The 17,964-nt window shown below is 37.5% G+C and overlaps 1 protein-coding gene across 10 annotated transcripts in view; it reads right to left on the bottom strand.

Annotated features, from left to right (window-relative positions):
- Nucleotides 1-17,964, bottom strand: part of XRCC5 (X-ray repair cross complementing 5) — an 81,300-nt gene that overhangs the window by 55,179 nt on the left and 8,157 nt on the right. For 8 of the 10 annotated variants that reach the window (XM_081578207.1, XM_081578213.1, XM_081578204.1 and 5 more), the window contains 5 exons: nucleotides 15,447-15,638; nucleotides 11,960-12,074; nucleotides 10,629-10,767; nucleotides 7,421-7,533; nucleotides 4,225-4,287 (listed from right to left, as the gene is read on the bottom strand). In XM_081578207.1, coding sequence (XP_081434333.1) covers nucleotides 4,225-4,287; nucleotides 7,421-7,533; nucleotides 10,629-10,767; nucleotides 11,960-12,074; nucleotides 15,447-15,638 — 622 coding nt within the window. Of the gene's footprint in view, nucleotides 1-4,220; nucleotides 4,288-7,420; nucleotides 7,534-10,628; nucleotides 10,768-11,959; nucleotides 12,075-15,446; nucleotides 15,639-17,964 lie in introns of all 10 variants that reach the window. The other 2 variants (XM_081578206.1, XM_081578212.1) reach the window with 1 other exon arrangement.

Below are 17,964 nucleotides of genomic sequence, written 5' to 3'. Positions count from 1 at the left end.
ATTTCTCCCGGCAATCTTGATTTCAGCTTGTGCTTCTTCCAGCCCAGTGTTTCTCATGATGTACTCTGCATATAAGTTAAATAAGCAAAGTGACAATATACAGCCTTAACAAACTCCTTTCCCTACTTGGAACCAGTCTGTTGTTCCATGTCCAGTTCTGTTGCTTCCTGACCTGCATACAGGTTTCTCAAGAGGCAGGTCAGGTGGTCTGGTATTCCCATCTCTTTAAGAATTTTCCACAGTTTATTGTGATCCACACAGTCAAAGGCTTTGGCATAGTCAATAAAGCAGAAATAGATGTTTTTCTGGAACTCTCTTGCTTTTTTGATGATCCAGCAGATGTTGGCAATTTGATCTCTGGTTCCTCTGCCTTTTCTAAAACCAGCTTGGACATCTGGAAGTTCACGGTTCACGTATTGCTGAAGCCTGGCTTGGAGAATTTTAATCATTACTTTACTAGTGTGTGAGATGACTGCAATTGTGCGGTAGTTTGAGCATTCTTTGGTATTGCCTTTCGAACCACACAATGGCAGCAACGCCGTCAGCAGGGATGCCGCTGCTACAAGTAGAGGAATTCAAATCCCACATCTACTGCTTGCTGGGGCTGCCATGTTGCCAAGTACTGTCTTAGGCACTCTAAGAAAAAAAAGTTGAGTCTCTCCTCTCACTGAACTAATTTCCTCTTGACAAGCAGAAACGAGATGTGTACCAAGTACAGAATGTATATATTCTAACAAGTCCCATACAAGAGACCACATCAGCACAATGGGAAACTAAGGAAGAGATTACTTCCAATGTATCTGCAAATTTTTATTTGGGTGTCTTTGTTAGAACCAACTGGGATATTTAAAGAAGGAAGGACGGGGTCCCCAGTGTCTGCTATATTATAACACAACACTACACTTGTGGGAAACTCAACTAAAGCTCCATTTCCTTCGGTTTCTCCTCTCCCCTTCTCTTACACACAGTGAAAACCAGGACCTAAGTGTAGATTCTCTGTAAAAAAAAAAAAAAATGCTAATAACCAGAGAAAATATTCTTAAAAAGGAATATATTCATAGATTCATAGAATATTTGAGTTGAAAACAAAGTATTCATCCAGTTTGGCAACCCACACAATGAAGGTCTTGTCTTCCCCTGATTGATGGAGACTCTGCTTAGAAACTTACAGGAATGAGGACTGGACCATCTCACAAGGAACAAATCCATATGGAGACAGTAATCCTTATTGATAAATAATTCTTCATGGTGAACAAAATGACCACTTGTTGGTTCCAATTTACCCTCTGGCAGGAAGCAGAGTCTAGCTTCTGCTCCATATGATAACCCTCTAAGTATCTGAAGAAGGCTATCACATCTCTCATCCCTCCTATTCCCCTGCTACCTACACAAGTCTTCTCCGTGTTATCTTTTACTGAAAATTTCCATATGACAGTTTCTTTCTTTCTCAGCTTATCTCATTAACCTCCAATTAGTTAATATTATTCTTTGAGTATGACACTAAGAACTGACACCACAGAGTAGCCCTCTGCCGTTAGTAGAATTTTTTTTTTCTTGAGTGACACAAAGTGACCCTGTAATCTATAGGTTCCGTATAAGGCTGGATGTGAACTATACAAGCCACAAGGCTGCCCTGACACGAGCTAGCAAGTCTAGATAATGACATGTGCTAACATGGCTTTGTGACGTGACTTTTCCTACTCATACCCAGCAATCACATGAAGTGATCAGAATTTTCTTTGGGTAAAGGGACATTAAGCTGGAGTTAAAACTTCAGCAGAAGTTAAAAATGCAGTTGTGTTGACAATATATACTAGAACTGCATGATTCCCAAAAGGATTTGATTCAGAAGAAATACATAAAGTAGGAGTTTCAAATTTGAGGAGTCACATACACCTACTGTGCATTAACAAATCTATTCAACACTGAGTGGAAGCCAAACATTTTCTTCTCTTAACTTTACTGCTCTAATGGAATATTGGCATATCCATTCGCTAAATCAGCAGCCAGCTACCTTTCAGAGGTGAAGGGAAAAGGAGGACTGGATCCCTAACACCACCATCCAAACAAAGTCTTCTGCATTCAGTTTACTAGTTCCAAATATAAATAACTTCTGGAACTTGGAGACCTGTTTAAGTAGTCTGAAACAGACACAGGATGGTAAGCTTCCAGTTAACATCAAAATCTCCAAGGGAGTTCTGACTTGAAGACTGCATAGAAAATATTTGTAGAGAGGGCAGGTGTGCACGTAGGATGCAACAGTCATGGGTTGTTAGGCAGAAACCAGCCTGAAAACAGAATCTCTTGGGGATGTAGGAAGAGAATGAAAAGAAAGGGGCAAAGCGAATAGGACAAATTTCTCAATGATGGAAGTAGTGCAGTGAGTAAGTACATCTTCAGGATGCTTTGTTGCTGTTGTTCAGTCACTAAGTTGTGTCCGACTCTTTGCAACCCCGTGGACTGCAGCACGCCAGGCTTCCCTGTCCATCACCAACACCCAGAGCTTGCTCAAACTCATGTCCATTAAGTCAGTGATGCCATCCAACCATATCATCCTCTGTCGTCCCCTTCTCTTCCTGCCTTCAATCTTTTCCAGCATCAGGGTCTTTTCCAAAGAGTCAATTCTTCACATCAGGTGGTCAAAGTATTGGGGCTTCAGCTTCAGCATCAGTCCCTCCAATGAATATTCAGGACTGATTTCCTTTAGGATTGACTGGTTGGATCTCCTTGCAGTCCAAGGGACTCTCAAGAGGCTTCTCCAACACCACAGTTCAAAAGCATCAATTCTTCAGTGCTCAGCTTTCTTTATAGTCCAACTCTCACATTCATACATGACTACTGGAAAAACCATAGGCTTGACTAGATGGACCTTTGTTGGCAAAGTAATATCTCTGCTTTTTAATTTGTCTAGGTTGGTCATTAGTTTCCTTTCAAGGAGTAAGCGTCTTTTAATTTCATGGCTGCAGTCACCATCTGCAGTGATTTTGGTGCCCAGAAAAATAAAGTCTGTCATTGTTTCCACTGTTTCCCCATCTATTTGCCATGTGATGGGACTGGATGCCATGATCTTAGTTTTCTGAATGTTGAGCTTTAAGCCAACTTTTTCACCCTCCTCTTTCACTTTCATCAAGAGGCTCTTTAGTTCTTCTTCACTTTCTGCCATAAGGGTGGTGTCACCTGCATATCTGAGGTTATTGATATTTCTCCCAGCAACCGTGATTTCAGCTTGTGCTTCTTCCAGCCCAGTGTTTCTCATGATGTACTCTGCATATAAGTTAAATAAGCAAAGTGACAATATACAGCCTTGACGTACTCCTTTCCCTACTTGGAACCAGTCTGTTGTTCCATGTCCAGTTCTAACTGTTGCTTCCTGACCTGCATATGGATTTCTTAAGAGGCAGGTCAGGTGGTCTGGTTTTCCCATCTCTTTAAGAATTTTCCACAGTTTGTTGTGATCCACACAGTCAAAGGCTTTAGTGTAGTCAGTAAAGCAGAAATAGATGCTTTCCTGGAATTTTGTTGCTTCTTCTATGATCCAACGGGTGTTGGCAATTTGATCTCTGCTTCCTCTGCCTTTTCGAAATCCAGCTTGAACATCTGGAAGTTGTCGGTTCATGACCTGTTGAATCTTAGCTTGGAGAATTTTGAACATTACTTTGCTAGCAAGTGAAATGAGCGTACTTTGGTAGTTTGAACATTCTTGGCATTGCCCTTCTTTGGGACTGGAATGAAAACTGACCTTTTCCAGTCCTGTGGCCACTGCTGAGTTTTCCACGTTTGCTGGTATATTGAGTGCAGTACTTTAACAGCATCATCTTTTAGGATTTGAAATAGCTCAGCTGGAATTCCATTACCTCCACTAGCTTTGTTCAGGATGTTCAAGCCAGCACTAAATGTTCTGCTTATGAAAATGAAAATATTAACCTAATGCCACACTTCCTGAACCTGTGACCATGAGATCTCCAAATTAAATGTATTTGTTCAAACGTTTTTGTTTTTAATACTCACTTGATCTCCAATTGCAGGACTATGTTCTCAGGCCTTATGCTCATGCTACGACAAATTCATTTATCATTTCTTCATTTTCAAAGCTAAAGGTCTGTGAATTTTCCCACCGCTGTTGCAAGAATTAATGCTATTTTAAACTATAAAAGCCCCAAACAACACACTTAAAATGACAATTCAATTCTGTGGCCCTGCCTCAAAGACCTACTGTCAACTCACCTCATCATCTTTTGCTGCAAAGACCTTTAGAACTTGATATCCCATAAAATATTTCATGTGGACCTACACGAGGAAGTGAGGAAAAGAACTGGTTTAGATCCAAAGTCAGGAACATATGAAACCATAATGCCACATGTTATTAAGAAATTCTATTAAAAATGCTCTTGCTGAAAAACATTCACAGGCACTAGAAACAATTTACTACTTGAGGTTTAAATCAATTAAACACTACAAATGTAAAATCAGATGAGTAAGATTTAGCATAGATCAGATCATGAAGTCTCTTATAAGCAAAGCGGTTTGGACTTCATCCTAAGAGCAATGACAAAGCACTGATGAATAGCAAAGAGACTAGAGTACCATTTGTCCTTTAAATTACTTAACTAGCACAGCATCAGAGTCAAAGACAGACTAGAAAATGAATACTAAGAGTTCCTGATATTATAACCATCTGCATCTATCAACCAAGATCAACACCTCTTTGATCTATGTCATCTTGAGTCCAGAGTTTCCAAGAAGGTGCCATAAGAGAAGTAATGCTTCTCATATATTTTTTCTGCCCTCCCACCTCTAATGCTGAGAAATTGTGAGTGCTTTCACAGTAACAGCAGTTCAAGAAAACTGAGTCTCAAAGGTGTGGGGGTGAGGCCCATATAATCCAAATACCCTCCATCTTCACATCCATTCCCCATCTGAAAACCATTATTTGAAGAAATATGGGAATAATTTTATATTTTCAGTCTGCTACATTTGTATAGATTTATTTGCCCTTTTATTAGAATCTGTAATAGTTGATTGATTCAAGAACAGTTAATGATACCTTTTCCTAAGGCACCTAAATGACTTCTCAAAGGACAGTTAGACATTTGGGGAATTTCTGGCTAAATTCTTATCCATCCTATAATTAGATACCAAGAACACTGACAACTTGGAAGAAGACAAAGTAAAAAGTCTCTTGAAAATTTAAAAGAATAATTCACAATTCAAAAAAAAAAAAACCAAACCAAAAAGTCCTTTTATATAATGAGAAGTTTCACACTAATTTAATCCAGAAATATTAGTGTCCCTCAGTTTAAGGGAATCTGGAAAAGTACGTGATCTTATTTATTTAAAGCTAATTACTAGTCTGTTAGAAGGTACATACGTACACTTTACCTTAGTTGGTATGGGAAAACCTTAAGACGCTGTGTATGCATTTGTTAACACAATACACAAAAGCAAGTATGTAAAAGCTAGACTATTCAAAAATGAGCCTATCAGTGCACAGATAACAGTTGATGAATGGCATAGCTTTAGAGTCAGAGAGACCTTGTTCAAAACCCATCTCTACCACCTTCTAACTGGGTGACCTTGGGCCTATTATCTAACAGCTCTGAACCTCAATTTCCTAATATATAAAGTACATATCATGCACCTACCTAAGAGGGTTGTCCAACCAGTCCATCCTAAAGGAAATCAGTCCTGATTATTTATTGGAAGGACTGATGTTGAAGCCGAAACTCCAATACTTTTGTCACCTGATGCAAAGAACTGACTCATTTGAAAAGACCCTGATGCTGGGAAAGATTGAAGGTGGGAGGATAAGGGGATGACAGAGGATGAGATGGTTGGATGGCATCACCGACTCAATGGACATGAGTTTGAGTAAATGCTGGGAGTTGGTGATGGACAGGGAGGCCTGGTGTGCTACAGTCCATGGGGTTGCAAAGAGTTAGATACGACTGAGCGACTGAACTGAACTGAATTGAAGAGGGTTGTAATAAGAATTAAATGGGAATTTATATAAAATGCTTAGTGTACTGAATATAATATTGTAATCACTCAATAAATGGAAGCTATTATGACTATTTCTATTGTATCTGTCTGATACTGTACTTAAGATAAAAATAACTTAGAGCTTAACATCAAAAAAAGTTGATTTAGAAAATACTTCATGACTTAAAACTTCAGTTTAAGTGAATAAAAATCTCTTTAAATGGAATATGTACTTTTTCAGCTCACTCTGTCTTGCTCCACCATTTAACTAAATGGGCCCCCACACCCACTGTGGCACAGATGATTTAAGTTTTTTGAGTCCTCAATTATAGTTGTAGCAGTTTTAGATAGGCAATTCTTCTCTGCCTATCTGGAATTAGTTCCCAAGAGGCCAGTTTCTACAAACAGGTCTGAATGGAGGCTCTGTTTCACTTGACTCACAAGCACTGACTTTAATAACCATAAATTTTAAGTTTAATCACACCTCCCAAAGTAAATAATTTTAAAGAAAAGTATGTTGATGGTAATTTGTTAGAGACTCTCAACTTCCAAAAAGTATTTAATCTCACCATTAAAACTGTATTGACTTTAAGTAAATATTCTCAATTTTTGGCTTATGAGTCTTAAAAATGCACCTAACAGTTTGAACATATCATGAAACACATTCTCCCCAACTTCACTGAATTATTCTAACACTGACTTACACAAGGACTACATGCCAGAGCAACATGAAGAAGTTCAAATCTGGATTATATTTATTTTATTTTAATTCTCACTTGAGTTCTTCTAGAGCCAACAAGAATCTCTTCATCCCTATAAAGCCTGAAAAGATGCACTTTCTACTTATTCAAGTACATTTCAAGACATTTCACTTAAGACCTCTATGAATTTTTAATGACTCTTTCTAGGACCGTATATTGTATCTCACAGCCTTCACTGAGTTACTGCATTTCCCATTGTGTCTACTTTGCATCTTTGTACTGCTGTCTGAAAAACAGATGACTTATGAACAAGCTTCACATCTTAGATCTCTGTTGGCCACTGAGAAGGGTGACTGGCATAAATCAATGATATTCTAAGAGATCTATGGTCATTCAAAACCCAACTAGACTTTCATTCCTATAAAACATTCCAGTTTACAATTAGAGAAAGGAATACAACAGCAAAGAAATAGCTGCTGTTTCTTTAAGGCTACCATGAGCTACAACTGACACCAAAGCTAAGAAGTGATTTTTCACTGAGTTTATTCTTCTGATTCATGCTGACTTCTCTACCTCTTGATCTTCAAAAATCAAAGATAGTAGCGCCGCAAACTCCATTTATAAAAATTAAAAGTGAAATAAGTATAAATAAAAGGTCCAATCAAAACCACACCATTTTAAATAATAATGAGAAAAAAGCTCATCTGTTTTGTTTACAATTAGTAGAATATGTGCTTTACCTGAGAAGATCTACAAAATCCCAAAACAGAGAAGCACTTTCCCTCCGATTTATACTTCATTTGTTCCTCATCCACTTTAGAGAAAGGAATGATATCACTCCCATAGCGGAACCCTGGAGAACAAGAGAAGAGCATCTGTTAAGCATATGGGGCCTCATTTTCTACAAGCTGAAATTGGCCCCACACATACATTAACAATATATGCACACTCCAGATCAAGCCTCTATATACTGTTTCCTGGAATCAAATTTCTATCCCTTGTGATCAATGAGGGAAAAGAAGCAGCAGATCCACAAACATATACAATAAAGAGACAATTAAAATCTAATTACATTTGTTTAAGTAGCATATTCTGCCATCTAGTTACCTTGATGATATCCAGCCTAGAAGAAAGAATAGCAGCAAATGCAATGTACTAGTTATTCTCCAAAGATAAACCATGAATGACTATAAAGCATAATCATGACTTGTAAACATAATAACAAGAACACATTTATTCAGAAACCTGGAGATCTACAGAGAAAAACACCCACTGGAAAATTTCAGAACAAAATGTTCCCAAAAACGGATGCTGGAGATATATAAATGCCTAATGGAAGATGCCGAAATTTTTCTATTCAGAAACATTCAATTGATATGCTGGACATTTTTCTGCATTTAAATTTATTTTATTTCTGGGGTAGGATTGTCTATATATTTTTTTAATTACTTAGGGTATTCATACACATATAGGCTCTTGGCTCCTTAAAAAAACTCCAACCCTGTTTCAGAGTCTTTGCTCTATGCAAGGTTGTTCCCTTTCACTATATAGTATTATATGTTTAAAAAAGGGAGAAAGATCATCAAAGTCCAAGGAGTCTGACCTGGGGTAGACAAAAAGGAAAAGCACATGCGTGCATCTTCACTCCAAGAAACAAAGAAACCTGTGTGTCTGGGGGCAGATTCTGTGATCCAATGTTTATTAGTCCCTCTCACTCTGTTCATACAATATATTTGATTAAAAAGAAACACATTTCTGTAAGTCTTTTAATAAAAGCTAATGATAAAAAAAATTTCAACAAAAAATTAAGAGGGAAACATATGGCACATAAGAGTGATACATAATGTTTTTTCAGACATCTTACTTGAATTGTTTAAGAGTAATTTGAAACTTCTCATTAAAAGTGTCATGTTTTCTGGTTCATCTTTTAAAGGGCAAATCAATTACTGTAACTTTTGTATATGGTCAAAAGTAGAGAAGAGACTACAAATACAACCACAGTCCTTTGTTCATATTAACTAATCCCTCTATCTAGAAGAGAGAACTCTACCTATTAGGGGGTACAGAGTAAAGGACAGGCAAAGGAAGGATGTGGGTAACTGCAAAAAGCTAAGAGAGAAAAGCTACACACCTATACTCTTTGAACTTACACCATATTTAACTCTTTCCTCTCCATTGCTCTACCAATGAATTTGCTTTTGCCTAAGATAAACCAGAGTTGCTTTCTTTGCTTGCAATCAAAAGAATTGGCACCCTCATGTCTAGTCCCTTCTCCTTCCAATTCATCCTATACCCAGATGTCCTATTAATCTTCTTAAAACACAACTCTGACACTCTACTCCTCAAAATTATAAACAGCTCCATGTTGCTCTCAAAATTAAGCATTAGCTCTTCAGTGTATCATTCAGAGCCCTTCCTAACTCAGAATAGTATGGAGAAACACAGACTCTTGCAGCCCTGGGTTCAAATCTACTAGCTGTTAACTATGTGATACTGTACATGTTAATGAATGTCTTTCAGCCTCAATTCTCTTATCTGTAAAATGGGAACAAGAGTGCCTACTTCACTGCTTGCTGTGAAGATTAAAAGAGAAAATGCAGGTTGTCTTTTATATACTGCTCTGACCACGAATCTGTATATGCCCAGTACATCTTACCCAACTACTCAGTATCATTGGGAAGGCCCTCTACTTTTCTGGTCTTATGTCCTTAATCATGTTAATCCTCCTACTATGAGACAGTCATTATACTAGGATTAAATGACTAGCAAGTAGTAGAGCCAAGATTCTAACCAGTCTGACTCCAAAATTTCTGTTCTTAACCATACTCTACCGATGAGCTGAATTAAAGAGTTAGTAGAGATTATGAGATGGTAATTGCATTCTAAATATAACCCATGAGGAGAAAGAAAGGAGGCATAACCACTACCACTTTTAATCACTCTCCTACCCCCTGAAACCCTGCAAAACATATAAATATATACAAATACTGTGATACAATGCCACACAGATAAAAGGAATTTTTTCAAGGCTTGCAAATTAAAATTATCCTGAGACTATTTACCACATAGTAGTCTGGTGATAAATTTATTATATAAAGACTCTGGCTTCTATCTTAACCATCATTTGGAATCTTATCATTTTAGCTCTTGAACATTCAGCTGGTTTCTAAGCCCTCTGTATAGAGACATGATCTAAATACATTCTACAGAGCCAATGGATATAAATATATGAAGTACAACTCTAAAGATCCCAACGAATAAAAAGCAACATGACAAATATAAATAATTTTTCTTATCCCCTAAATTACCTTAAGGGAGCTAATCTGGCACATTATGAGACCTGAAATTGGCATTCAGAAAAATGATCACCATGGAAGTCAAAGATTCATAAAAAAAGTTGCTTCACCCATGTTAATATAAGCATTTGCCTAGCTAGTAAGCTCAGAATTCAAAACAAAGCCAAGTCTTAAGTCCTGTCACTTGAGAAGAGTGAGAGGGAGAGATGAATGGAGAGAATAGCATAGAAGCATATACACTAACACATGTAAACAGACAGCTAATGGGAACTTGCTGTACAACTCAGGGAACTCAAACTGGGGCTCTGTAATAACCTAGAGGGGTGGGAATGGGCGGGAAGTGGGAAAGAGATTCATGTACACCTATGGTTAATTCATATTAATGTATGATAGAAATCAAACCAGTATTATAAAGCAATCATCAACAATTAAAAATAAATAAATAAAACCAAGAGAAACCAAATGTGTGAGCATACTCCTGTTTCAGAACAGCCCTGCCCAAGCCCCAACAGATGAGTTACAAAGCCCAGCATTCCATGATTCCCTCACACAGACGTGTGTCTAGACAAATAACAATACAAAACCTAGCCTGCCTCGTATCATCTTGAAGCAAATCTTCCAGGAAACAGTGAAGCTCTCACTGGCATAATACCTTGAATAGTATCCTCTTTTGAAACTTCAGTTTCATCATCATCATTCAAGCAATAAACTGTTTCTTTTTGTATATCTTCTTTTTTCAGAGTTCTTGCATCCACAACTGTCCAACACTTTTTAACTTTCTCCTGTAGAATCTGATTTCCGAAAGAAAAATAAAGGGAAAACAAGGAAAGTCAGGATTCAGATTGATGAAAGAGGAAAAACTAATATACTTTCTGCTTTACAGAAAAAAATCCAAAACAATCACTCCAGCTACACTGGTTTGTTGTCTCTGGCTTACTGTGGAAATTTTAGTTTATAATACTTTCTACAATTTATTTTCCAGGGGTAATCCATAGATGAATATTAATATGCATAGATACTCAAACACTTTCTATACAAAACCCACAGACTACCTAATAAAAGAAGACCCTACATTTTGTTACCATACTTTTTCAATAGAGAATAAAGGGGAAAGCAGTCTATAAGCAGTCAGAAATCAATAAGAAAATGTGAAAAAGAAACTACCAAAAGAATAAAAAAAGGAAAGAGACTTATTCTCATTCTCAGGGACACTATTCTAGGCCTTGAAGTACTTCCATGCATGTAGTATGTTTTGGAATTAACTCCTTGAATGTTAAAAGAAAAAAAAAACACTTTATAAAAAAAAATGCTTGTGTACATTTTATATATTTAAGTGTGTTTATATATTTATTTTGTGCATTTAAAGAAAAAAGGCAAGGAGGGTCATGTGGAGGCATGGATCAGAGACTGACATTCAAACTGGAATGTCAAGAAGTCATTATCACAAACAACTCATTTTTGAAAGTGTGCTATTATGCACAATTGTACATATGCTACAAAAGGCCATTTCACAGTAATAGGTCAAAATGTGTTCATATTTTTTAGATGCTGTTACTACCAGATCATTAATAATTGAATTAGATGTGACTGAGCTTTAAAAACTCTGAACTTAACTCTGGTGTGTATCTGTATTTCTGCTAGAATACTACAATAATGTAACTTAATGTATTTCATTTTCTTTCTTTTAAAAAAGAAAAGGAGAAGGAAAGACTTGAAACTTGTGATTAACAATCAATTATCAATGGAGAGAAAGAGAAAGAGAAAGAGGAGGGAACCAACCTCTATTACAGACAATTCTTAAAACTTCCTCTCCTAGCATGCCTTTTACATAAAAGCTAAATAGAGATGAAATAAACAGGGAGAGCAGTTAGAGAAGCAGTAATTATGGTTTTGAATAACCCACACATGAGTTGCCAGTTTCTTATATAAGCACATTTGTCTGCCTGGTAACATTTCTTTAAAAAATATGTACCTACCACTTACCGATTTATAAGCCACAATCTTTATAGACAAATTGGAGCCAATGGTCAGTTGACAGGGCCAGGGCATGGAACGCCTCTCAATTTTCTTAAAGACACACAGCTGTCTCAGACTCTCACTTAACAAAGAAAAATGTATTATGAAAGCAGCAATTTTAAAATGTTAACCTTTGCTGGATGTTGCATTTAGTTTTCTAGACTGAGAAGTGAGATGCTGTTGATCATAAAGAGAGGAACAGCAGGGGATGACAAGCAAAACTTGTGGCAACTCTCAGTTGGGAGAGAGCCAGAGTACAAACGAGTTGGCTGAGGAAGGAGCTGAATTCCAGCTGAATTTCACTAACAGGTGAAAAGGAACATCTCTATCTTTCCTCATTCAATCTTTTCTTTCAACTCAGCCAGTTGTTTGTAACATTTTTTTTTTCAGGATCAAGGACACTGTGAGGATATGACACAAGCACATTCATAAATGCATTTGTACAATTCCCTTAAAAATCACAGACCTCCCAGGATAAAAAGCCCTACTCTAGGATATCAAAGGGTGGGCTCCATCCTACAATGTCACTGTTCAATGTCATTGAACTCTGCAATTCTTTAGTTCGTTTCCATTCTCTTAGACAAAAGACATGATAAGTATATGCACATTGTGGAGAGAGTTAAAAAATGATCTTTAAGGAGATAAAGGAACTTAGCAGTCCATACTGTCTTAAAATAAAGCTGATATAATAACTCTAGGTTTCTCAGTTGGCAGGGAAGGGGAACTGGGAAGTAGCAAACACAATGTACAGAGCTAGTTCCTTTGAACACTAGTGAAGATCAATTCTACTTTCATCTGGTTCCTAATCAAATATAAAAAAGAAAAATACAGGAGAGAGGTGGAACTTATGGAATTCACTAAGGATTATGTAGCATTATCCAGAGTTATGGACAAACAGGCCTCAAGAGACTCCAATTTTCAGGAACAATTTACAATGAATAGTAGATATTCTACCTGATACTCTGCTCCAAAGCTTATGGTACACCTTGGCTTTGTATTTGTTGAAGAATGAGTGGGTCTGAAACCAGGTTTCACCTGTCTCACAGGACCTTGCTAGTTCTACTATGAGTCATGTCTAAAATAATCAAGAGGTTTGGATTCTGTTCCAGGGGAAGTTCTAAAGACCAGAATATTATAGGTAACATTTGAGAACAACTGGATGAGTTCTGCAGTAGATATGAACCTCCCCAAATTACAAGTCACGTTATCTCCCTCTAACGTCTTCTAGATGAGAGTAAGTCTAGCCGAGGGCTGTCCTGTAGAACTTTGTGCAATGAGGGAAGTGTTGTATTTCCAACTGTGCCTGTACAATAGGCTACTGAGCACTTGAACTGTGGAGAGTATGACTGAGGGACTAGAGTTTTAATTTTATTTAATTTTACTGAATCTAAATTTAAGTAGCCGCCTGTGGATAATGGCTATTATAACAGATGGCCAAGTTATGATCCATACCTTCATGGCAGACCTGAAATCAACATAGCTTCAAAAATGGTGAGAGGGACTTGCCTGGTAGTCCAGTGGCTAAGACTCTGCACTCCCAATGCAGAGGGCCTGGGTTCCAACCCTGGTCAGGAAACTAGATCTCATGTGTCACAACTAAAGACCCTGCATGCAGCAATTAAGACCCAGTGCAGCCAAATAAATACATAAACATTTTAAAAAAGGTGAGGACAACACATAGTAATTTCCCTCCTTGCTGTGAGAAACTTTAACGATAATTTTATTGGTCGATAATTCTGTCAATATCATGGTGAATGTGTTCACTGAAGGCATGTATTCTCATATTAAAGCAAGCCATGTTCAAATTTGAGAGAATAATAATTTAGAAACATACATTTGAATGTATTAAAATTAGAACACATACTAAGACAAAGAAACATCACTTTATAGGATTCCTCTTTGATCTTTCACCAACCCCTTGAGAAATTAGTTTAATTTCCAAAATCCCCATTTACCTGCAATTTTCCAAGAGTATCTGTACTTAGAAAAGCAGGCTGATCACTTATCAATTATAGCTCATTAGAAATATGTAAAAATTGTGATTGAGAGGAAAAATTAGAGCAGATATACACTATCGCTCCTCAAAAAAATCTTAATTGTTGAACCTCTACTTCAACAATTAACAATTTTATTTAAAATGCTCATGCTCTGTGTATTTATTGATAAACTAGAATGAATTCTTTAAGTAGTATTATTCTTGAAAATTTGAAACTCTAAAAAAGCCATACTGTGTGGCAGAGTATGCTGCCACCACTTTTACCAAATCAAGCCCCTCAAATATACACCATTCTAGATGCCATACACCATTCTAGATGCCATGGGCCCCTCTCAGGTTCTTTGCTCAAACTAAGTGTATATCCAATTCCAACCAAGAATAACACAAAGAAGATCATCTCTCCCACTGTCTCTGGATGGCTGAAAAACGCAGCTTGCTTTATTGTTATATGGTACTTCAGGGATTTCACATTTCTTGCCTTTACAAAGCCCATATGGAATAAGTAGGTTATAAATTTGGGGGTTTTGTTTCGTTTTTGCCTGACCAAACTATTTTGTGACAAAAGCCTTTAAAAAAAAAAAAAATCACTCTATTATATATAGGGACTTCCCTGGCAGTCTAGTGGTTAAGACACTGCACTTCCACGGCAGGGGGCATGGGTTTGAACCCTGGCTGGGATACACACTGCACAGCACAAAGAGCTAAAAATAAATAATTAGCAAAAAATTACTATATTATAGTATACTGCCTCCAAAACCTAAATCAGAGGACAAGAGGATACTGAGTATTATCTCAGATCTGATATCACTTTTATAATTAAGAATATTTTTTAGGTGTATGACAAGGAAGGGCCTGAGAAATGTACCCCAAGCTTGGCATAAAGAAAAAATCTACCATCTCATCTTCTATCATTTGACTTATTAAATCTTTCATTATATCTATATATTTCCAACCTCTGACAGTCCTGGAAATAAAGGAGAAACCTTGTGCCAACCATGCAAACTTAAAAGAAAGGGATTAGAGGCTGGTATACCATTTCTTCGGAGAAGGCAATGGCACCCTACTCCAGTACTCTTGCCTGGAAACGCCCATGGACAGAGGAGCCTGGTAGGCTGCAGTCCATGGACTGGGCGACTTCACTTTCACTTTTCCCTTTCATGCACTGGAGAAGGAAATGGCAACCCACTCCAGTGTTCTTGCCTGGAGAATCCCAGGGACAGTGGAGCCTGGTGGGCTGCCGTCTATGGGGTCGCACAGAGTCGGACACGACTGAAGCAACTTAGCAGCAGCAGCAGCATACCATTTCTTTAATAAAAACCAGAGTATTGATTAAAGTGTTATTATAACTACTAATTCAAGAATGGCTCAGAAAAGGAAAAGCGTTAGAGAGCTCTCTGATCAAAAGAGAAATGAATACGCTTACAACTGAAATTTGTAGACAATATTTTCACTTCTTACCTAAAGGAATAAATTTCCTCCAGCCCATCTTCACCTTCTAAAGATATCATCACCTTTTTCACCATCTGAATACCTTCTTTTTGCTGTTCGGTGATTCCTTTTGGAGGAAAGGAAGGCCTGTGGTGGTCTGAGGGCAAGCTGCCATCTCCTCTGTCCCCAGTTCCACCTTGCTTGCCAATTGGGAAAGGCAAACTATCAAGAAAAGATCAGCAGTAGTTAAGAAGACAAGTTCTGAAGCCAAATAATAAACTGGGTTCCAATTCTGTGACTGTCACTCACTAGCTACGAGAATATGGGCATGTCAGTCAACTTCTCTGAGCTTCACATTTCTCAGCTGTCAAACAGCACTCAGCTTCCTCAGCCAGTACTCTTGCCAGTTTCAACTAACTGAAGCCTCTTTAGTTTGGATTTTATGGGGGAAATTTGTTGGCTTACATAACAAAATAATTGAAATGGCAAGGTTGCACATGGCCTTAGGACGACTAGATCCAGAGTCTCAAACACCACAAGGATTCTGTGACTCTTTCACTCTTTCTCCATATTTCATCTTCATTTGCCTTTATGCTGGCTCTGCTCTCTCCTCCACATTGCTTCTGAACACCCTCAAGCTCATAAAGCCCAATTCCACTACCAACCCTCTACTCTCCAATTCAAAAAAAATAAAAACCAGGAATCAGTGGTAACCTGAGGGCCAGATCTAGAAGTCAGCTTTCATTTAAGCCACAAGGTTAAAGAGTAGGAAGAAATGCTTCCTAGAAAAAAGCTGGGTGACATTCTAGGCAGACAAAAATAACAAAAAATGCCCATTAATGATTTCTCAAGGTTATTATAAAGATCAGTAAGGTAAAGTATTAAAATACTTATAATGCAAACGTTATCATCATTATTTAGATATAAAATTCTTATAACAGAAATCAGTTAATTGCTAGAAATAAGTAAAACCAATTTTGTTCTTGCTTCACTCCAGTTGTTTGACTGAAATGAGACTAAAACTAGATTGGGATCAACAGTCATGGGAATAGTCAATAATCAATATATTAATTGAAAAGTAAACCAACGAAACACGTTTTATGATAATAATCTATATGATACTTTATAAATGCTTTCACATAAACAATCTCATTTCATCTTTATATTATAGGTAGACAGAGATTTCTATCTTCATCTTCTGAAAAGAAATGGAATATACAGATATAAAATAATTGAGCCAAAGCCGCATAGCTAATAAGTGATGGAGCAAAGACCTGGTCATCTGACTGAAAGAGCAAGGTTCTTTCCACTGTAGCATGTCACCCCACTTTGTCCCTGGAAACCCAAACGACTTCTTCAGTTTACTCAACGTTATCTGTTAGTCACCCCATGTGGATTTTTAAGGTGATTCCTTTATCATTTTATTTGCCATCATTAAAACAGAGCTTCCCATTTACATTTTTTTCTACATATTGTTTGCATGACAGATGTGTATGTCCTGCATTATATGAAAAAAGAGCTTCCAGGGAGCAGGATATGGCACATCATGTTTGCATGAGACTATTGCTGCTTCCAGAGCATCAACCAGGAAGAAGGGATGATGAAAATAAAGGGTCAGGAAGGTCTGGTCCAACTAGAAGAATCAATCATACATGGGAGACACCAAACAAGAAAACCCAAAACTCTACTTGGGATGCTACAGGTTTGCCAATCAGCATTTTATAAACAACCAGTCAAATACCAAGCCAGTGGAAGAAAAGGCTCTGTTCTGTCTCAGCTTGCTTTACAGTATTGCTCACACAAAAGGAAAAGTAGCCCTTTCCAGTGACACTGACAGGAGTACAGGATATGTGAAGGATGTAAAGACATCTGAGATTATGAGCAGGGAAGAGAAACCATGCTGGGCTTTTGAAGTGCTGAGAAAACCTCGACTCAGTAAGAAGAATCACTTAAAAAGCACTTAATTTCTCTGAAGTACCATCTTAACAAGTATCAGCTTGATGGCTTATTCTGAACGATTTTTCTACAGTTCTACAGAAAGGAGATGCCCCTCAGCAGTCTTAAGAAGTACATACATGCAACAGAGGTTCTTAGTTCCCACGGCAGACATTTTAGAGAAGCCGTGGGCTTGCCACGTGGAGCTGGAGGCTTCCTGGTAGAGCTCTCAATCTGAAAAATGAGTGTCCTCAGAAGACTAATCATTCAACATTCTATACTATCACTCTGGTTTTACCAAAAAATAGGACAAGGAAAAACAGGTTTTAGATGGAGCAGGAAGGATTAATGTAGTGAAAAGAACTTTCTGTAAGAGATATAAAATAAAGAAAGTACCTGGAGGGGAAATTCAAGTTAGTGAGAGAGGAAGGACTCTCTCCCTAGCAAATTGTGAAATATATTTTCCCCCTAAGTTTGTTACCTCATCTGTAAATACACACAGCAAATTACATTTTACAAATGTGTATGTATCCTTCAGATCTGAAAAAGAGTTAAAAATAAGCACATGTGTTTAAAATGGTTCCCAAGTTGACATTCCTCTCTATCCTACAAA

This window comes from Giraffa tippelskirchi, chromosome 3 (assembly GCF_054371585.1).
Source record: "Giraffa tippelskirchi isolate mGirTip1 chromosome 3, T2T-mGirTip1v1.2.pri, whole genome shotgun sequence".
NCBI lineage: Eukaryota > Metazoa > Chordata > Mammalia > Artiodactyla > Giraffidae > Giraffa > Giraffa tippelskirchi.
Note: the sequence above shows the minus strand (reverse complement) of the source record. Positions and strands in the feature narration are given on the sequence as shown.